This window comes from Balaenoptera borealis, assembly GCF_965194805.1.
Source record: "Balaenoptera borealis genome assembly, chromosome: 3".
Lineage (NCBI taxonomy): Eukaryota > Metazoa > Chordata > Mammalia > Artiodactyla > Balaenopteridae > Balaenoptera > Balaenoptera borealis.
Window position 1 is genome coordinate 84620753 of NC_138866.1, and position 22821 is coordinate 84643573.

The following is a 22821-nucleotide window of genomic DNA, read 5'->3' on the forward strand; positions in this document are numbered from 1 at the left end:
AAGTTTCTGATTTCAGGCCAAGTTTCTGCATCACTAGAAATTCTGCAAAAGTCCCCTTGAGGATAATTGGTGGGAGCAAGGACTTGTCTTCTCTTTGAGGTCCTCCAGATCTAGTCTGCCCATACTCAGGCATTAATAGTTTGGTTTCTCTGTGTTTCCGCAAAGATTCTTTGCCTATAGCAGCTTTTTTCTCTCTTCACTTGTGCTTCAAGCAATGTAAATGCCACTGAGGGTTGAAAGCAGTAGCAATCTGTGGTCACTTAGAGAAGGCTGGTCCCTCTCTGGAATTCAGTTCATTTAAACTTACTTGTACCCAGAGGTCTTCAGTGGCTTTAAAGAAAGAATAGGATTTTAAGTTTATCTAGTGTTTTGTCATTGTTACGGCAGAAGTTTTGGTCTTTGTGAACTTCTATATTCTAACTGGAAGTGGAAGTCCTCCACTGAAGAATTTTTGAGTAAGGTCAGGATCTTAAGTCAGTTTTGCAAGGAACAAGTAGCTACAGATTGATTTAATGGTTACTTTTGCATATTTGAGGTAAATGAAAGTTTTACAGATAAAGTGACTTTAATTGGGTTAGTGAGTAGTTCTAACCTGTCCTCAAGATACATTGGTATAGTTTATGTGCTTTCAGTGATGAATTGGGAGAAATGAGAAACTAAAAAGTTTGTTTTGTTTTTTGATGAATTATAAACACTTAAATCTAAACAGGTTATATATCCTTGCCTTCATCCACCCTGTCCTTTTATTTTGGAAGAACTAATGCTGGATTCTTTACATTGAAAGTGGGTTTTGCCATTTTAAATTTGAAAAATCACCTGGCAACAACATTGGGACTACTGGCTCGTACATTTTAAAATGGTTAAAATGTTTTATGTTACATAAATTTTATCTCAATTAAAAAAATCAGTGGGCTGTTTGAAAGGCCCTTCCTGATGTTTATTTTAATTGTAATGGACATTTGTTTGTTTTTATTGGCAGTTGTTGATTAGTGTATACATTTCTCGAGTCTGATTTTGGATCAGTGCAAGCTGACTTTCGAAATTGAGTTCATTTGAAGAATACCATTAGAAGAAAACATATTATATCTTGCTTTTTGATTTAGTGATGAGAGTTACTTGTTAAAACTTTACCCTTTAGTTTATATATTGTTCAAGAGAAATTGACAGAATATGTAAAAGTTTCATGTTGATAAACTGTTTTTGAGAACCTTGTTATATATACAGAGTGTTTTTTTTATGAATGGCTCTTGAAATCTGATGTGATTTTACTTGGTTTCCAACAGTCTTTTTTTTTTTTTTTTTCTTTCCCCTCCTGAGTGTTATTTATGGATAGTTCTGTCCTTTTTAACTCTACCTCCCCTGTCTCTCCAGTCTTGTTGGCAACAATTTTGAAGATGGCTCCCATGTAACATCACCATTAAACCCAAATGAAAACTTCAATGTTGTCATTAAAGAAGAGCCTCTAGATGATTATGAATATGAACTTGGTGAGTGCCCAGAAGGGGTCACTGTGAAACAGGAAGAGACAGATGAGGAAACAGATGTGTACTCAAACAGTGATGATGATCCTATACTAGAGAAACAGTTAAAGAGGCACAATAAAGCTGATAAACTAGAAGCTGACCATCCTTCTTCTAAATGGCTACTACCAAATAGCCCATCAGGTGTTGCTAAAGCTAAAATGTTCAAATTAGATGCTGGAAAGATGCCAGTAGTCTATCTGGAGCCCTGTGCTGTCACAAAAAGCACAGTGAAGATTTCTGAGCTCCCTGATAACATGCTTTCCACATCTCGGAAGGATAGAACTTCTGTGTTGACAGAATTAGACTATTTGCCTACGTACATTGAAAATTCTAATGAGACTGGCTTCTGCTTAGGCAAGGAATCAGAAAATGGTCTTAAAAGACATTCACCAGATCTCAGAGTGGTACAGAAATATCCCTCACTTAAAGATCCTCAGTGGAAATATCCTGATATATCTGACAGCATTAACACAGAAAAAATACTTGATGGTTCAAAGAGTTCAGTTGGGGACTCATTTTTAGGAAAAGAAGACTTGGGCAGAAAGAAAGCTATGCTTAAGATTTCAACGGCCTCCAAGACTGTGAATGCTAATCAGAATGCCCCTCCAAATGTCCCTGGAAAAAGAGGAAGGCCACGAAAACTGAAACTCTCTAAGGCAGGGCGGCCACCTAAAAACACAGGAAAATCTTTAACTTCTACAAAGAATACTCCTACGGGCCCTGGGAGTACCTTTCCAGATGTGAAACCTGATCTGGAAGACGTAGATGGTGTTCTCTTTGTTTCCTTTGAATCGAAGGTAAGATTGTCATTTTCAGCATTCTTTCCAAGGTCAAATAATCATCATTGAATTGTATACTGGCTGGTAACTAACTTAGAATATAGTTGCTGTGAATGCATCCATTATGCGAGGTTGTGTGCACCGGGAGGGGAGTATCTCCAAAATATTGGGTTAACAGGCATCACTTAAGGTATTTTGTTTGAATGGACTTAAAAAATTTTGTCTGTTTTGATTATGACTTTTGCATTGTGTTTAGTTGGAATTTTTAAAATCTTTGGCTCTTAGTGGAATTTTCATTATTATATTACGGACTTTGAAAAGGCATAAATACATGAAAAGTTTACTAACTCTTTTGGGATACTCCATCCACTGATTTTCATCAGCAATAGCAGAGTACCATTGGAGAACAAAAAATTAATAGTCTTATTAATTCTGCTGTCACAATGATAGTTTCCTTGTTTATTTTACTCCAGCTCTTCAACTAGATTATTTTTCTTAGATTGTTGTAGAAGCCTAATCTTTCTAAATTGGCTACACAGAGGTTGAATTCTCTGCCTGTTCTTTTCCTTCCTCCTTGTTAATTGCTGAGTAAGCTGTCTTTAAACAGGCTCTAAGAAATCAGTATACAAGTTATGATAAATTGGCATAAATATGGTTTTAAGTCAGTTAGCTGAGTATATTATATTTAAATTTTTTGCCCCCCCATTATTAAAGTGAAAAGTATCAAAATGAAAAAACATTTAGAAAATAGTGAAAAGTATCAAAATGAAAAAAAATCTTCCTAGTTTACTTTTAAACCTTTAGAAGTGATATGAACTACTTTTTTTCTTTCCTTTTCTTTTTTCTTTCTTTTTTTTAATATAGGAAGCTCTGGATATTCATGCAGTTGATGGAACAACAGAAGAATCCTCTAGTCTTCAGGCATCAGCCACAAATGACCCAGGTATTATATAATAGTAAAAAAGAGGAAGATTTTGGGAGTTTGGCTCTAGAAGTGAAAGATGCAATGTGTATTCGTCTGTAGTTATATAGTAGCTTATTTTATCATTGCTTTCTGAATAGGTTGCAGAGCAAGAATTTCCCAGTTGGAAAAGGAATTGATAGAAGATTTGAAGGCCTTGCGGCACAAGCAGGTCATACACCCTGGTCTTCAGGAAGGTATAATTCTCTAAAAAATATACAAGCCAATTTTTAATTTTGTTCTATTCTCTCCTTCCCCTGTCTTTCTCTTCTCCCCTCTTCCCTTTGCTCCTTCTCCTCTTTTTTCTGTTTTTCCTCCTTTCCTCCATCCTTGATTTCATTTCTTTCAGCCCCTCTCTCAGCTTGCATTTTTCTCTTTTCACTGTCCATGATTCTTTCCCTTAACTTAAAAACACATCTCTAGGTCCTTTTTATCCTAAGAGAAACCTTTCAAACTCTGAAGATACTGTCTTATCGTTGTGAAGCTAATATATTATGCATTAAAAAACGTATCATGATAAGAAAGTGGTGTTTTCTCTTTTCTTTCTTATAACCCAATTTTATTTACTTTAAATTTTGGTTGCTTTTGTTTCTGTGGGGTTTTTGAAGGTTTTTTGTTTTGCTTTTGGAGGGGAAGAGTCTACTTTTTGTGGTATACTTAGTAGTATATTTAACTGTGTAAAGAGAAGAATACTTATCTGTCTCATTGTGTGGCTGTAAAAATTTTATATATTTCATATTTTGCTGGCGATTTAATTTAAAATTTTCATTATTACCTATTTTGTTGCCATAGTTTATCTTGGCCTTGATCATATCATTTAATCCTTTTTTTTAAAATAGCAAAATTTAGTATCCTTATTGCCATCATAGTTAACTACTGACTTCCCGATTTGCACTGTAAATGAATGACTGAAAGCCATGCCCCAATTTTTATTTTCCTTATACCTTTGATTTTAGGTGTGCTTCTTGGAGTAGTTTATTGAGTTTTTGACTGTTAGTCAATTTTCATGAGAGTCTAGGCATTGTATGCCAACAAACAAAACATTGATTTATAAAACAACCATTCAGTTTCTAAATTAAATGGTAATACTTGAACTTTTGCTTTAATGAGTGACTGTGTGACAGTGTGATCTTAAAGTATGCAAATTTCAATCCAAGTGATAAGGACTGGGTACTGTGGATTGTAATGGAAAATCACAGTCACATCATAGTAGTCTTGCTGGTAATGTTTGCTGTCATTTATCGTAAGCTTTCACTTCTGCTGTTTTATTTAGATAATATTCTCTTTTCTCTATCAGTTAAGTTGTCCTTTCTCCCCCCACTCCTCCATTTTTTTCTTAGGTACTCTGATAATATATAAATATTATAACATTTGTATTGCATTCTTTCAACCTAATCCCCCGTTTGTTTTATAGTCTTAGTTCTAGAGTTAAATATATTCAGTGCTCCCTGCTGGTCTTTTTGCTCTGGTTTGTTTGCTTATTTTTTCCTGTTTGGGTAAGGTTTGAGTTTTTTCCTTCCCTTATAGACATTTTAGACAAATCTGTAATTTTTTCTTTTTGTGTATTGGGTGTTCAAAGTCAAATGCTTATGGAAACTAAGCAGGTAACATAAAGTGAAATTAGCCTGAATTTGGGGATGGTGTTGGACTCTGGTGGGCTGGAGCATAGGTTCCTGTTCTAAAAGGGCAGTCACATCAGTGGATTGTCAAATGGGAATGTAGGCTCAGTATTTTCAGAAATTCCCATTGTTCTGTAAAAGGTAAAGTCAGTATTTTTATGTAACGTGTTTCAGTTTTAAGTGGTGTCAGCTGATACAGTTTTTTGGGCAAAAAAGTGTGTGAGGCATCAGTTTTCACCTGCCATACAGATTATGCATTTGGTGTTCAAGTTTGTATTAATCCTCACATTGTTAAAGTTAATTCAACTACATTCTTATAGAGTTTTACTTTTTTAAACAGTTAAATCTGTAATCCATGTGTCACTGTTCATAATGTATGGCGTAAAGTTCTAGTTTGGATTTTTTTCTTTATTTTACTTTGGCAGATGTCTCCCTCATCCCCCAACCTTTGCTTCTTAAGACTTAAAATATTAAAAGAATTAAGTTAGTTTGGCTAAATATTTGTAGTAACTGATGGTTACCATATCAGTTGATGGTGCCAACTCCAGGTATCTGAAGATAATGAAAATATTCTTCCAGGTCCCTTTCTAAAAACTGATGCTTGAAGTAATTTATTAAGTTTCAATTCAGTAATGTCGTATTTCTTTGCTTTTCCATCAACTGTAGAGTTTCATTATTCTTTATAAAATAAGCACCTACAAATCCAAAATGTTTTTGAGATGAAAAAAGCTTGAAAAACTTGAAAAGCTTTTTCAGCTTGCTTTGAAATTGTGGAAGAAATGTTGATTAAGCCTGAGAAAATGTTCTTGTTGTTGTTGATAGTTTTGTTGCTAAAATAAAATAAGATTCTTAATTTTGTTTTCCACAGTATATTTTTTCTCCTATACTTTTCTTTGCTACATCCAAATTGGTTTCGAAGTCCATCAACCTGAAATTATCATGTTTTTGATCTTTAAAGGTATTTTTGTAAAAGCTTTTCTGTTTCATTGCTACCAAGTCAATTCTATGTTAATTGTTAAGTGAATTTTTTGTTTTAGATAAGTTTTAGATTTGCAGAAAAATTGGGACCATAGTACAGAGAGTTCCCATATACTCAGCATCCAGCTTCTCCTGTTAATTAACATCTAACATTAGGGCAGTACATTTGTTACAATTAGTGAACTAATATTGATATATTATTATTAACTAAAGTCCTTAGTTTATTCAAATTTCCTTAGTTAATTTTTTTTGTTCCAGGTTCTCATCTAGGAAATCACATTACATTTAGTAGTTGTGTGTCCTTAGGATCTTGTTGGCTGGGACAGTTTCCCAGACTGTTTTGTTTTTAATTAACTTGACAATTTTGAGGAGTACTGGTCAGGTATTTTGTAGAATGTCCCGCAGTTGGGATTTGTTTGATGTTTTTCTCATGGCTAGACTGGGATTATATGTTTATAGGAGGAAGACCACAGAGGTAAAGTGCCATTCTCACCTCACCTTATCAAGGGTACATATTATCAACATGATTTGTCACTGACTTTTTATGTTGCACTCTTTGGAAGTCACTGTGTAGTCCATACTTAATGAGTGGGAAGTTATGCTCCACTTTCTTCAGGATGGAGTATCTGCATAAATTACTTGGCATTCTTCTGCAACCAGAGATTTCTCTTTTCTCCCTCATTTTTATCCAATCATTTATTTATATCAGTGTGAACTCCTGTCAGTTTTAATGTTAAATTCCTTTATGATAATATTCCCAGAGCACTCTGCCTCTTTAGTTACTTAAAAAATACTCTGGACTGTTAAATCAATGGTTAGCTGGAGTTTTTCTTACATAAATGTCGACTTTTCTGTTCTTTGTTGGCTAGTTATATAGGTATTCATTCCTCTGAGTGTATTTTTGTGGATACCTCCTATTTAAGTGGGTTTAGCTAGAGGCAGGCATTTTTGGCTACAGTTTATTGTCTTAGGTGACTCTGCTTTGAACCTAGAAGGTTATCTGTTTTCGTTTCTATCTTTATGGGTCTTTTTTTTAATGGTGTGATAATATTTCTTTAAGAAGTTGCTCCTAATATGGTGAAAAGACAAAAGAATTCAGGAGTATGATTTAGTTTAAACTATCATGTGGAAAGGGTTTTATGCTTTTTGAGGGATATGCTAAGAATTATTTAACTATCTTATTTTTGTAAGATAAAGTTATTATCATTCATTTGAAAACCGACTGAGTCTGAGTCTCAAATATCTATTACTCAGGGAAGGATTTTCTTGAAGGGCAAACATTTCAAGATGTGCAGGTAAGCTAAATTGGGAATTACTTTGAGCAGTGTCCATGTGCCATTGACCTCTCAACTTTTAGGGCTTTAAAAAAATTGTAAGTATATTTAAAATAAATTTGGTCTTTTTGTTGATGTTTTTAGCATCACTTGGTGTCACTTTTGGGGGAAGGTGGCAGTTCAAAGTATAAGTAAATGCAGACAAGAAGATATGTAGGGAAAACCGTCTCTAAATTTGATTGTCTACCTATTTGGCTGTATGGGTACATTTTTAACGACTTAATTCCTTTCTTCTTTCTCTGTAGGCGGCTGTTCTGGCAGTTTTTGTCTATAATAATAATAGAGTACTTTTCTCTTTTCAAGGCACTACAGTATCTCATTTTATCCTTTGTTTAGGATTCTGTTTCACTTGCATTTCTGCAATATTTTGCTTTCTGGTTCCACTCTGCTCTCCCTCTCTGCCTTTCCTAGTTAATTCCTACTTATTCTAATTTAAGAATTACACTCTCTGTAAAGTTTTACCAGATTGCCTTGGGCTTTTCAAGTATCATTTGTTTTACCTCTTACAGTATTCTATCCTATTGTAACTACTAATGAATCAGTTGGGAAAACATAACACAAAAGCTCCTTGAGGTCTGGGAAATGTCTTTTACCTCTATCATCATCTATATTACAGAGCATTTCAAAGAGAAGGCACAGTTACTTCTTAAAACATGAAACTCAGTGTGGTGGATTGATATTATTTTTTGGATTGGTATTATTTCACTGATGAGGAAGCAGAAGCTAAGAGAAGTTTAGCCCAAAGACAAGATTAGAAACCACTTGTTTTGACTCATATTATTTTCTCCCCAGTTGATTGAAACATGAGGAAATAATATTTTATTGATGTAAATTTTAATCACATGTGATTAAAATAAACATGATAAAATGATATTTATTTTAAAGAACTAGAATTACAAACTAATTTATGTGGAGGATATACAAATTAGCCTTAAGAACTTGTTGTGGCTTGTAACCTGCGTAGTGTCTTCACCTTTTAGGAAACCAGTACTATGTAAGCTTTTTATTGGAAACCTGTACCTATGACTTTAGTAGTTATTACTACTGTAGTTGATGCTTTGAATTCCTTTTGGTTTCAGTTCTGTTAAAATTTAAGTTAAATACTTTCTTGCTCAATAATATGAAGCCAGTAATTCACAAACAAGGAAATCCAAATTAGAAGATTGTCACTGGTAACAGAAAAAATGCAAATTTAAGAACAATAGGATATAGATTCATACCAGTAAGATTGGGACAATTTTAAAAGTCCAATGATATAAAATGTTGGAGAGGATGTGGATCAACAAGAACTCTTACACTATTGAAGGGAGTATAAATGGAGAGTAATTTGGCAATCTAGTGAACAGCTTCCCAACTAGAGCAGTGTTGCATGTGGTTATCCATGATTGCGTGACAGGTATGCTCTTGAGACACTGATCTCCTCAGAGTGGCCAGGCAAGACCAAGGGAAATTAATAACCATAGAACTGGTTGCCTCCAGCCATAAGCAGCCTCATGTTTATCCCAGTTTGTTATGTAATCATTGTTTTCTTGTATGCCATTACATAAGAAGGATTCAGAATAACTAGGTATGTCAGAATTCTTAATCGCAAACATGAGAATACACTCTATAGGTGAAATAGAATACGAATTTATTAAAGAATATCAGATGACTTACAGAGAGACAGAAAAAAGGAAAAATGCCCAAATAACATTCCCCAAGAGCTCATACCAGCAATCTCACAGCATTGGGCAATTACCACCATTTTCAATATGGACACTGAACACAGTATACTACAGCTAGGATGTTGGTTACTCTTCCCTCTAAAAGTTCTTAACTTGGCCAAACACTGTCACTCTCATTAACACAATTCTGCACAGTATTCCTTTCCTCATGGTGCTCTCTTCTAAATTGAAGCCTTTTATGGCTGCATCTGTGTTTTAACACCTCTTCCTTGAAGAGGTGGGGGTTATAATGTGGAAAAGTAATAGCTATAGGAAAGGTTCTCAGAATATTTTGGGCAGCCACATATATGTCAAACACAATATCCAGTAAATTGAAGATGAACATATCCCATTACATAGCAATTCCACTCTTGGGTAAATGCCATAAGGAAAAGCTAAATGCACTAGAGAAGCTTTCATACATGTTCATGTGTGTGATGTACATTCTTGTACAAGATGTACAGTTATACTGCAGCATTGTTTGTAATAGTTTAAAATAGGAAACAATTCTCATTAAGAGGAGAATAGTTAATAAATTGGAGTAATTCATAATCTGGAATAGTGTACAACAGTGAAAATAAATCATGCAGAGATAAATGTGTCAACATAGACAAATCTTAGATGTAAAATGTTAAGCAAAAAAAAAAAAAAAAAGATATGTAAAATAAATGTTTTCCCAAAAGATTGCCTCTTAACCTACAAATAAGCCATAGTATTTATAAGCTCCATTAACCATAAATATCAGTAATAATAACTAAAGAATTAGTAGCCTTAATTAGGCCAGAACCACAGACTATGGCAAGTTTGTATTAGAGGTCCTAGAAAATCTCTGGGCTACAAAGCATTAAAGTACAGAAGATCTGAATTCTGCTATGTTTATGTATTAGTTATCTATTGTTGCTTAACAAATTACCACAAACTTAGTACCTTAAAACAACACATTTGGGCTTCCCTGGTGGCGCAGTGGTTGAGAATCTGCCTGCCAATGCAGGGGACACGGGTTCGAGCCCTGGTCTGGGAAGATCCCACATGCCACGGAGCAACTGGGCCCGTGAGCCACAACTACTGAGCCTGAGCGTCTGGAGCCTCTGCTCCGCAACAAGAGAGGCCGCGATAGTGAGAGGCCCGCGCACCGCGATGAAGAGTGGTCCCCACTCGCCGCAACTGGAGAAAGCCCTCACACAGAAACGAAGACCCAACACAGCCAAAAATAAACATAATAAATAAATAAAAAAAAAAAAAACAAAAAAAAACAAAAAAAAACACACATTTACTATCTCAAAGTTCTATGGGTCAGGTGTTTGGGCATGGCTTAACTGGGTCCTCTTCTTAGGGTCTCACAAGGCTGCAATCAAGATGTCAGACCTGGTTCCTCATCAAAGGCTTGACTGGGGAGGGATCTGCTTCCGGTTTCCCTCAGATTGTTGGCAGAATTTATATCCTTGTAGCTCTAGCAGGATGGGTGATACACTTACTCTTATATTATCACATACACATAATCATGTATGTACATCCTGCCCCTTTTGCCACATTCCATCAGTTAGAAACAAATCACAGGCCTCACCCACACTCAAGAAGGGAAGGGGACGAATATGCAAATATGTAATACCCAGGAGGTGAGGATCATGAGGCCACCTTAAAGTCTGTCTGTCACTTTCAATTTTTATTTCATCATTTCTGTTCTCCACTTTTTCTTGATCTCTATTATCCCCCTACCTCACCCCACCCCACCCCCCAACCAAAGATTAAAAAAACCATAATGATTTGTGGTCCTTTTTTCTTGTAGTTGGCTTAAAATTGAATTCAGTGGATCCAGCAATGAGTATTGATCTTAAATACTTGGGAGTACAGCTACCTTTGGCTCCAGCCACTAGCTTTCCTTTCTGGAACCTTACAGGAACCAACCCTGCCTCACCTGGTGAGTGCGTAGCATTTGTAAAGTCAAACAAATTTGTGATAAAAATAAAATGCTACCATTGTTACAGACATACAGGGTACTCTAATGTAGATCTTTTATCTAGTGATGAGTCTTAATGATGATTTATACATTTTAGATGAAATTTTAGTAGCTAATTAGATATTAAATATTGGCTTGCTAGAATTTTGATCATCTTTTTTACTTTTTCTTTTACAGATGCTGGATTTCCCTTTGTTTCTAGGACAGGGAAGACTAATGACTTCACCAAGATCAAGGGATGGAGGGGAAAGTTTCATAGTGCTTCTGCATCTAGGAATGAAGGTAATCAGCTTTTTAAAAACTTATAAATACATTCTGAAACATGTGGCCAAAGACTTTTGTTAAAAGTAAGCCTTGGTTGTTTCTCTTTATCTCCTTTCCATGCTTTAAAGTAAACTGAAAATAATTGTCTTGGCTGTTTTTGTTCATTTTCTGTGTCCCATAGTCCCCATCCTGGGGTTCAGTCGCTAACCATATCAAGCTTAAATAATCCTTGCAGCCTTTTCAAAGTGCACTTTCTTTTGGTTCCTACAGTTATAAAAAGCATCATTCTCAAGCATTATTTCAGAACTGTGTGCTTCAGAGCTGTATGGTGATTCCCAATAGCATTGTAGTACTTCAAAATAAACTTCTAAATCCAATCTAAAATCTAAATTTTGACTGTATGCTTATTGGTCTCCTTTCTTAGTGCTTTTCCTTTCCATTACACTTGTTTGTAGTTACACTCTAGCCAGATAAATTTACCATTTGTCCAATATAGTTTTTCTCATCTTTGAATCTTTGTAGTGTTATAATAGTGTAATGCTTGTCTTTCTACTAAACTTGCTTTTTCTTGTTCCATAAAAACTAAATTTTATACTCCTCTTTTTGTGCCCTTATCCTCTTCCCTTGTGTTTTGTGTCAGAATCCAGGTATTGCAATCCCTTAAGTAACCTCTTGGTATTCTGTTGAGGTCAAATTTAAGTATATTTTTTGCGTTTATATTTTTACTTATGTCTCATCTCTATACTAAGGTCATAAGAGGTTGTCGACTCTTAGTGTTAATTATTACTATTGTTAGCATTTTGCAAAATGTTAAATATATGTAATAAGATAATTTTAGATAATGGACTTTAATGTAATTGGTATATGACATTCAGTGTCTTTACTTGGCTTTATATTTTATATTTTTCCTTACTTCTGAGGAGGGATAGTTTGGAAGATTTAGTAGCTTATAAATTCCTGGCCTTTTTTTTTTTTATTTATTTGATTTATTTATTTTTGGCTGCGTTGGGTCTTCATTCCTGCGCGCGGGCTTTCTCTAGTAGCAGGGAGCGGGGGCTGCTCTTCGTCCCGGTGCGCGGCCTTCTCATTGCGGTGGCTTCTCTTGTTGCAGAGCATGGGGTCTAGGCGCGCAGCCTTCAGTAGCTGTGGCACGTGGGCTCAGTAGCTGTGGCTCACGGGCTTTAGAGCACAGGCTCAGTAGTTGTGGCGCATGGACTTAGTTGCTCCGTGGCACGTGGGATCTTCCCGGACCAGGGCTCGAACCCGTGTCCCCTGCATTGGCACGCGGATTCTTAACCACTGCGCCACCAGGGAAGCCCCTGCTCCTGGCCTTTTTAAGTATATTTTTCTATAGATATAAAGATCTGTCCTAGATTTAAGTATCTGTGTCTCTTTATTTCTAGGTGGAAATTCAGAAGGTTCATTGAAAAACCGTTCTGCTTTCTGCAGTGATAAGCTGGATGAGTACTTGGAAAATGAAGGCAAGCTGATGGAAACAAGCATGGGTTTCTCTTCTAATGCTCCCACATCTCCTGTGGTATACCAGCTTCCCACCAAGAGTACCAGCTATGTTCGAACACTTGATAGTGTACTGAAGAAGCAATCTACCGTTTCCCCTTCTACCTCTTACTCTTTGAAGCCTCATTCTGTACCCTCTGTCTCTCGAAAGGCAAAGTCTCAAAACAAACAGGCACCTTTCAGTGGCCGAACTAAATCATCTTATAAATCCATTTTACCATACCCTGTTTCACCAAAGCAGAAACATAGTCATATTATTCCAGGAGATAAGGTTACCAAGAATTCTTCAACCACCATCTCAGAAAATCGGGTGAATAACTTGGTTGTGCCAACTTTAGATGAAAATACATTTCCAAAGCAGATTAGTTTGCGGCAGGCACACCAACAGCAGCAGCAGCAACAGGGAACTCGCCCTCCAGGATTGTCTAAATCTCAAGTGAAGCTAATGGATCTGGAAGACTGTGCACTTTGGGAAGGAAAACCAAGGACCTATATCACTGAAGAGCGAGCAGATGTATCCTTAACAACTCTGCTTACGGCTCAAGTAAGTATCTGTTGTTTTCCAGAAACATATTAGTCTTGGCTAGAGAGAATTAGGTAGTCAGGAGAAATGGGAATGGGGCTTTTCGGCAGGAGGATGGGGCTTTTAGTTACCTTAGTGACAACTAAGGAAATGTCTTCCATGTTTGTTCTTCTTTATCAACTAGACACCATGTGTAGATTGCTCCTGCCAGCAGAGGGAGACTGTACAATTGTGCTTTTGAATTGTCCCTCTCCTGTGTAAAGGCAGCTGGCCATTCTGAACTTTTCTAATTTCATTCTCCAGCATGTGGTCAAGTGCGTTTACTGATCTTGTTAAAACAGCTTTAAAAACTCCGCGTAGATGGTATTAAATCCCAGAAAAATCCCCCAAATTATAAACCTACAGAGAAAAAGTTTTTGTCTTTCTTAAAATTTTGTATTAAGAGATTTTCATTAATTGTTGATTCACCTGTGTTAGCAGCCTCAGTGCATGTGAAATGATACAGCAGCACGTGGGTAATTTTTTTGTCATGAAATTTCTGTACTTTACTTTCCATTTTTTAAATTCTGTGACTAAATTCTAGAGCTGAAGATCATCAGATGTTGGGACAAAATACAGATTGTGTCCTTTATAATCAATCATTCCTAAAGACTTTTATGCATGTATTATAATGTTCTCTTTTTATTAATTATTAATTAATTATTAATTATCATAGAGCAGGGGTCAGTAAACTATTTATGTAAAGGGGCAGATAGTAAATATTTTAGGCTTTGCAGGCCATACAGTCTCTGTTGCAGTTACTCAGCTCTGCTACTGTAATGCCATAGATGTTATGTAAATGAGTGAACCTGGCTGTGTTCCAATGAAACTTTAGTTAGGAAGTAGGCTGGATTTGGCCCATGGGCCTTAAGTTTGTCAACCCCTGCTGTAGAACATTATGCATGATTTCTATTGAGAATATGTTCATCCTTGTTGATATTTTGGCTCATAATTAATTAAACTATTTATTCTCTTTCTTGTCTGTGCTATGCATTAGAATGGGAGATTGCTTAGAGTTCTGTTTATATTCATGTTTTGTCCTTTGAATCTGCACTAATCTCGTACTGTTAGTACTGAGTGCTCAGAGTTGGAGAAGGCAGACCAGTATATGACTGTAAGTTGTTAGGGGATGATTTAGTAGATTTATAATCTTCTACTTTAACTTTAGGCATCTCTCAAAACTAAACCCATCCACACGATCATAAGGAAACGAGCCCCTCCATGCAACAATGACTTCTGTCGATTGGGTTGTGTATGTTCAAGTCTAGCTTTGGAGAAGCGCCAGCCTGCTCACTGCCGCCGACCAGACTGCATGTTTGGCTGCACTTGTTTGAAAAGAAAAGTTGTACTTGTTAAAGGGGGATCCAAAACTAAGCATTTCCAGAGGAAGACTGCTCATCGTGATCCAGTATTTTATGATAATTTGGGAGAGGAGCAAAGAGAAGAAGGAGAAGAGGGAATCAGGGAGGAGGAAGAACAATTGAAAGAGAAAAAGAAGAGAAAGAAGCTAGAATACAGTGAGTATTAATTGAGAGTTAAAACAGTGTAGTTTTTTTTTTTTTTTTAAAGAAAAGTATGGTTATTTCGGGACTTCCCTGGTGGTTCAGTGGTTAAGACTCTGTGCTCCCAAGGCAGGGGGCACGGGTTCAATCCCTGGTTGGGGAACTAAGATCCCGCATGCCACACGGTGTGGCCAAAAAAAAAAAAGAGAAAAGAGGAAAAGTATGGTTATTTGAAAACGTATTTCAAATATTACTTACTTTAATCCTAATCAATGATCTCATAAAAATTTCTTATTATCCTTAAAATGCTCTTTCTGTATGGCACGTGCGACATACACACAACTGCGCACGCATGCCTTTTTTTAAGTTGAAATTTTCTCTTGAAGATAGCTTTTTTGTGCTAAATTTGAATCATTCTCTTATTTGGATTTTCAGAATGCCTTTGAGGCTTCATCTTTTTTTCCGTGTGTCTTGCCCCGACTCCCTCACTTCATGGCCCCCATGTTCTTTGAATATACATATGATCATGGTAATCCATCATTTTCTTTTTCTCCCCCAAGCTGAATTTAGGTATAATTGACAAATTGCACATAAAATGTACAACATGATGATATGGCATATGTATACTTTGTGAAATAATTACCACAATCAAGTCAGCCAGCACACGTCATTTTATTTTCTAAAGGAAGAAGTTTACAGAAAGACCTTCTGGTCATGGTTTGAGCCATTCATCAGTTGGTTGGAGATTTGGGGACAGAATAAGGGCATAACTGAGTTGAGCATTACGTACTCTTTTGAAAAGCTTATTTTTCCTTTTTAGTATAATGTTATGTAGATTCAAGTTACATATTTCATTTTTGACTTTTTTTCCTTCCTATTATATCTTTTTGTTTTGTTTAAATAGACTGACTATAATTTTACCATGTAATTGAAGAGTTCCTTGCTTCTTAGTTTATTAGAGGATTAATATTCCATTTTTGGCAGTTTATATTTACATTTGTTAATTGCTTACCATGTACTTACTTCAGTTAGATTGGATGATTAATATTTTTACATATATTCTTCCAAGATTTTCTATTAATCCACTTGTGTGCATATGTATATATATTTTTATAGAAATGGAACTACTGTGTATGTGGTAACTTTTAGAAATTTTATATCATAAAGTCATGTTCTGCTTTCCATATTAACAAGTGCAGCTCTATATTATAATTTTAGTTTTAATACCTTCATATTATTACAGTCCTTTTGGCTGGACATTTAACCTTTTTGGGTTTTCAAACAGTACAGTGATGAACATCCATGTTCAGTATAGGCTGTTAAAAGTGGAATTGCTGTGACAATGAGTGCTTTTTAAACATTTCTAAATGTTGCTAGAATTATACCAACTACACATTTACCAGTATTTGGATAGTGCCACTTCTATATTCTTTCCTTCCTTCCTTCTTTCTTTCTTTCCTTTCCTTCCTTCCTTCCTTCCTTTCTTTCTTTCTTTCTCTCTCTCTCTCTTTCTTTCTTTCCTTTCTTTCTTTCTTTCCCTCCTTCCTTCCTTTCTTCCTTTCTTCCTTCCTTCCTTCCTTCCTTCCTTCCTTCCTTCCTTCCTTCCTTCCTTCCTTCCTTTCTTTCTTGCTGTGTTGGGTCATTGTTGCTACGCGCGGGCTTTCTCTACTTGCACCGAGCGGGGGCTACTCTTTGTTGCAGTGCGCAGGCTCCTCATTGCGGTGGCTTCTCTTGTTGCGGAGCACGGGCTCTAGAGCACGTGGGCTTTAGTAGATGTGCCTGGGCTCAGTAGTTGTGGCTCGTGGGCTCTAGAGCACAGGCTCAGTAGCTGCGGTGCACGGGCTTAGTTGCTCCGTGGCATGTGGGATCTTCCCGGACCAGGGCTCAAACCTGTGTCCCCTGCATTGGCAGGCAGATTCTTAACCACTTCGCCACCAGGGAAGCCCACTTCTATATTCTTAACATTGGATATTCAAACTAATAGGCAGAAATTGATGTCTTAAATTTATATTTCTTCAGTGATAGGTTTATTATTTGTCATAAACTTTCTTCTGTAAATTGCTTTTTAAAACTCTTTGCTAACTTTTATTGGAGTGGCTTTTTTTCCCCATATGTTTCCAAGAGTTTTATTTTTTTCCAGGTTGTAATTTTGTAATTTATATTTTAATTTTGTTCAAAGGTCTTCCCACCTCCCCTGACAAAGGAAAATCAGAGATGGTTAAGTCTGGTGGTCTCTTCTTTTTAAGGTTTTGGTTCTTTGGAATCTTATGTAGAAAGTCTTTCTCTATCCTCAAGATTTAAAAATATTTAGATTAATACATGGGCTTAAAAAATTAAATTGTTAATATATGTGGAATTTATTTGATGTGAGATTTGTCGTAGGGCTTCATTTTTCCCCCAAATGGCTAGCTGGTTGTACCATCACTTGTTGAGAATAAATACTTTCCCTACTGGTTTAAAATGTCACCTATGATAAAGGAAATTAAAATATACCAATGTTTGGGTCTGTTTTTGGTTTCTGCTCTCCATTTTGTGACCAGTGCCAGGCTGTTTTAATCGGTATTTCAGTGTTTAAATAAGGTATTACCTTCATATACCTAAATGATCTTTCTGTAAATATGATTTAAAAGGTTTAAAATGAAATATAATACAAAATTATTAATTTAGTTTTATCCATATCTCCTTATTGAGTTTATTCCCATCCTGCGCTTACAGCAACACTTTTCCATTTCAAAGCAACAGAAATAAGTTACAAAAGCCACAGCAGTAGGAATACTGTGTATCTGTTAGGTTTATTACTTTGCTTTCTTGGTAGAGTCTTTACCCTGTGTCTTAATCAGAGTTAAACTCCAGAAGGCAGCCAATTATCATAGTATTTGGGTTTTCTCACTGGTATAGTCCTTACTGAAAGACATAGTCTACGATGCTCTAGGAGCCATTAATTTTCTTGTACTGTTAGGGGACAGTGAGGAAAGGAGGGAAGATATTTGTGTTATGATTGCTCTGTAAAAGGAGTAGAAATAGCGAAGAGTTCTTGGAGACAGAAATGTTGCTGAGACTGAAAACAAACAAAAATAAATACAAAAACTGGAAGAAGTTGAAGAAATCTATCAGTATGTTTTGCGAAAAGATAGGAGGAAAACTAGAAAAAAAATTGCTGTGATTTAAAGGAGTTGGAGAAAGTGAGGAGAGAAATGGAAGAGAGAAATTACTCAAAGAAATGATGGTGGAGGCACTTCCCTGGCGGTCCAGTGGTTAAGACTCCGTGTTTCCACTGCGGGGGGCGAGGGTTTGATCCCTGGTCAGGGAACTAAGATCCTGCATGCTGTGCAGCATGCCCCCCCCCCCCAAAAAAAAAAGAAATGATGATAGAAAATGTCTCGGAGCTGAAAGACATGACACTTCTGATTTTAAGGGCCCGCTGAATACCAGGCAGAAATAATTTTAAGGTGACTCTATCTAGACACATTCTTCTGACGTTTCAGAGCATTGAGGGTGAAGAAGATATCTTGAACTCTTTTAAAGAGAAGGCACTTTTCCTAGGAATGATTTAGAATCAGTTTGATATCAAAGTAACACAGGACGTTTGAATCATTGTTTCTAAAATCAGAGTCTAGGGACTTACCTGGTGGTCCAGTGGTTGAGAATTCGCCTTCCAATGCAGGGGATGCAGGTTCGATCCCTTGTCGGGGAGGATCCCGTATGCCGTGGGGCAACTGGAAGCCCGTGCACCACAACTACAGAGCCCACTCGCTCTGGAGCTCACGCACCACAACTAGAGAGAAGCCCACGTGCCGCAGCGAGGAGCCTGCGCACTGCAATGAAAGATCCTGTGTGATGCAACTAAGACTCGACTAAGCCCCCCCCCAAAAAAAAAAATTAGAGTCAAGTGGGGATTGGATGAATTTTTTTTTTTTTTTAATTTTTTTTTAATTAATTAGTTAATTTATTTATTTTTGGCTGTCTTGGGTCTTCGTTTCTGTGTGCGGGCTTTCTCCAGTTGCGGCGAGCGGGGACCACTCTTCACCGCGGTGCGCGGGCCTCTCACTGTCGCGGCCTCTCTTGTTGCGGAGCACAGGCTCCAGACGCGCAGGCTCAGTAGTTGTGGCTCACGGGCTTAGTTGCTCCACGGCATGTGGGATCTTCCCAGACCAGGGCTCGAACCCGTGTCCCCTGCATTGGCAGGCAGATTCTTAACCACTGCGCCACCAGGGAAGCCCGGATTGGATGAATTTTTAACCTAGCACTCTTGGCCAAATTATAAACCATAATTTATAATTATGCATGAGATAGAGATATATTAAAACATACAATCAGGATGCAGGAAGTTGATCTCTTACAGACTCCTGGTGAATTTCTTGAGGTTGTGCTCCAGAAAATGGAAAACAAAAAATTCAAGAAGCATGAGATAACATCTGGTGAATTGTGGACCCGGCCCAAGAGGGGGAGAAAACAATCTTAGGATGACAACTACAAAGCAAGACTAGAAAGCAAGTAGTCTAGTTTAAAGTAGAAAATCTAAAGATGCTGAGGAGACTATCTTTAAGAGAATATTAGGTTTATTTTAAGAAATGACATCGTTAAGAACCTGGATGATTAATGTTTAGGTGAAGATTCACGCCACCTTCATCAATTAAAAAAACAATTAAGAACACTGGAAGGAAAAAATTTGTACAGGAAAATTATGGTCCAACTATGAACCAATACAATTTTTGGTAAAATTTTGAGCAATTAAGAGTATAAGAAAAGAGAATCTATTGGACAGTTTCAACAAATTTAGTGGTATAGAATTACATTTTCTTCCTCTAAGGGGTCAGTCACATTAGTTGATTCTACAAGGATTGATCACATAAGCATAATTTTGTAAGCAAATGTATTGGTATTTCGATTTTTAGAATTGGCATATACAAATTGCTAAAGTTCTAAATAGAATTTTAGAACAGAAATCAGTACTATAAACCATGACAATGTGAAAGTAGCGCTATAGCCGACAGAAGATGAAAGGTGGAGCAAGTTTAGGATGCTAATTTCCTTATCTTTCATCACACTTGAGTCCTTAGCCACTGCTAAATCATGGAGTTGAGGGGAAGTGTTTGATTTAGGATTATTGAGGTAACCACCAAAACTAAACACAAATGGTTGAAAGTAGTCAGTGGTGGGGACTGTGACACTGGGTAGGGTGGAAGACTTGCCTTTCATTTTTGTGTCATTTTGTACAGCTTGAATTTTTTCGTGTTTGTGTATTTATTCTGTAGTTAATGTATAAATTAAAAATTAGTGTTTTTAATGCATGAAGTCTAGGCATTTGATGATAGCTTTTTTTGTCATTTTAATAGACTTAAAAATTGTTCTGCCATTAGTGGCCCATTAATCCATTGATGTGAACAGAGGGATACTAACGTTATTAGACAGTCTTTGTGAAGAGCACTGTATAAGGGTATGTCATTTAAATCTTGCAACCTTTTGTGATAAGGAGGTTTCTCCATTTTGCAAATACACTAACCGAGTGCTTAGAGTGTTTAAGTGACTTCTTCCTCAAGGTCACATTGCTGTTAAGTGAGCGGTAGGGATTTGAACCCAAGTTTTCCAAGTCTTTGTGTTTTTTCTACTGTGTAAGATACAATTTCTGAAATTTGGCCTTCACTCTTATCACCTATTTACTCTTGCATTTGTCTAAAAATACTGCAGGTGGTATTGATATAAAAGTACTGTGCTTAGCTGCTGCGGGTTGTACCATGACAGAGGATTAAAAATCTGGTGTTCCTCCTTTCTCAGACCACTTAGAATTTTGTTGGAGATGTATACCTACGAGTCATCAATAAAATTGATATCTGTAGGAAACTGATTAGGAAAAAAGAACACAAAAATTACCAATATCAGGGATGAGAAGTAACATTACTGCAGACTTTAAAAGGATAATAAGGAAATATTAGGAACAATTTTATGCCAATAAATTGGACAACTTAGATGAAATGAACAAATTTTTTGAAAGACGCAAAGCTACCAGACTCACTTAAGAAGAAATAAGTAATTGCTTAACCCTGTACCTGTGAACTTGTAGTGAAAACTCCCACAATAATGACACCAGTTCCAGATGTCTTCATGTTTAATTCTACAAAACTGTTTAAGGGAGAAATAATATCCAGTCTACACAAACACTTCCGTAAAATGGTTTTATTCTATGAGACCAGCATTACCCTGATACTCAAACTAGAAAAAGACAATAGAACTGTAGAGTAATATCCCTGAGGGATGAATATATATATATATATATATATATATATATATATATATATATATATATATATATATAATAAATGAAAATTTAGCAAATCAAATCCAAGAGTATATTTGAAGGATAGTACATCACGGCCTAGTGGGATTTATTCCAGGTCCGCAGGGTTAATTTAACACCTGAAAATAATCACTGTAGTTCCCCATTACTGTAACAGACTTTTTTTTTTTTTTTAATTTTTATTTATTATTTATTTTTGGCTGTGTTGGGTCTTTGTTTCTGTACGAGGGCTTTCTCTAGTTGCGGCAAATGGGGGCCACTCTTCATCGCGATGAGCGGGCCTCTCACTGTCGCGGCCTCTCTTGTTGCAGAGCACAGGCTCCAGACGTGCAGGCTCAGCAATTGTGGCTCATGGGCCTAGTCGCTCTGCGGCATGTGGGATCCTCCCAGACCAGGGCTCGAACCCGCGTCCCCTGCATTGGCAGGCAGACCCTTAACCACTGCGCCACCAGGGAAGCCCCGTAACAGACTTTTAAAAAAATGCCATATGATGATTTCAATAGATATTTTGAAAAATTGACAAAATCCATTTCTGGTAAAAGTTCTTAAGCACACTAGGAATAGGAGACTTCCTCAACCTGATAAGGAGCATCTATAAAAAACTCTACAGGGACATCGCTGGTGGTGCAGTGGGTAAGACTTTGCACTCCCAATGTAAGGGGCCTGGTTTCGATCCCTGGTCAGGGAACTAGATCCCACATGCATGCTGCAAGTAAGAGTTCGCATGCCACAACTTAGGAACCCAAGTGCTGCAACTAAGGAGCCCGCGAGCCCCAACTAAGACCCGGCACAACCAAATAAATAAATAAATATTATAACACAAACAAAAACAAAAAACAAAAACTCTACAGCCAACATACTAATGGTGCTGAGTGCTTTTCCCCAGAGATGAGGAGTGAGGAATATTGTCCTCTTTCATCATGTCTATTTAACATCATACATTCTAGCCAGTGCAGTAAGGCATGAAAAAGAAAATGCATCCAGGTTGGAAAGGAAGAAATAAAATTGGCTTTTTCATAGATAGGGAAATTCTAGGGAATCTACAAAAAAGCTACTAGAACTGTAAGTTAGTTTAGTGAGGTTACAGCATACAACAATATCAGTATACAGTGTATATGTATATATACCAATGAACAACTGGAAATTGGAGTTAAAAATACCATTTAAAGAACATACAAAGAAATGAAATGCTTAAGGATAAATCTAACAAAAGTTGCAAAAAAAACCCCACTTTATACTAAAAAATGCTGAGAGCACTTTAAAAGATCTAAGTAAATGGAGAGGTACACAGTTTTCATGCATCAGAGGACTCTGTTGGTGAGATACAGTTTTCCTCAGATTGATTTATAAATTTGATGCTGTTCCAATCAAAACCTCAACAGACTTCTTCTGGTAGAAATTGGCGAGTTGTTTCTAAAATTTATATGGAAAACAAAGGACTTAGAATAGTCCTTTAATAAATAACTTTGATAAAGAACATAGTTGATAGACTTATACTACCTGACTTTAAGACTTACTATAAAGCTGATGTAGTTGGGATAAAGAAAAAGACATTCACATACCTCATTTTATTGCACTTGGCTTTATTGTGCTTTGCAGATACTGCAGTTTTCATAATTTATTTATTTATTTATTTATTTTTGGGTGTGTTGGGTCTTCATTTCTGTGCGAGGGCTTTCTCTAGTTGCGGCAAGCGGGGGCCACTCTTCATCGCGGTGCGCGGGCCTCTTGTGGTGGAGCACAGGCTCCAGACGCGCAGGCTCAGCAGTTGTGGCCCACGGGCCCAGTTGCTCCGCGGCATGTGGGATCCTCCCAGACCAGGGCTC

At 36.8% G+C, this 22821-nt stretch overlaps 1 protein-coding gene across 26 annotated transcripts in view; it reads left to right on the top strand.

The window, feature by feature from the left end:
- Positions 1-22821, top strand: part of MGA (MAX dimerization protein MGA) — a 190418-nt gene that overhangs the window by 127371 nt on the left and 40226 nt on the right. For all 26 annotated transcript variants that reach the window (XM_082387791.1, XM_082387782.1, XM_082387789.1 and 23 more), the window contains exons 3-9: positions 1372-2320; positions 3167-3245; positions 3365-3460; positions 10684-10815; positions 11032-11136; positions 12522-13180; positions 14367-14715. In XM_082387791.1, the coding sequence (XP_082243917.1) occupies positions 1372-2320; positions 3167-3245; positions 3365-3460; positions 10684-10815; positions 11032-11136; positions 12522-13180; positions 14367-14715 (2369 nt within the window). The remainder of the gene's footprint in view (positions 1-1371; positions 2321-3166; positions 3246-3364; positions 3461-10683; positions 10816-11031; positions 11137-12521; positions 13181-14366; positions 14716-22821) is intronic.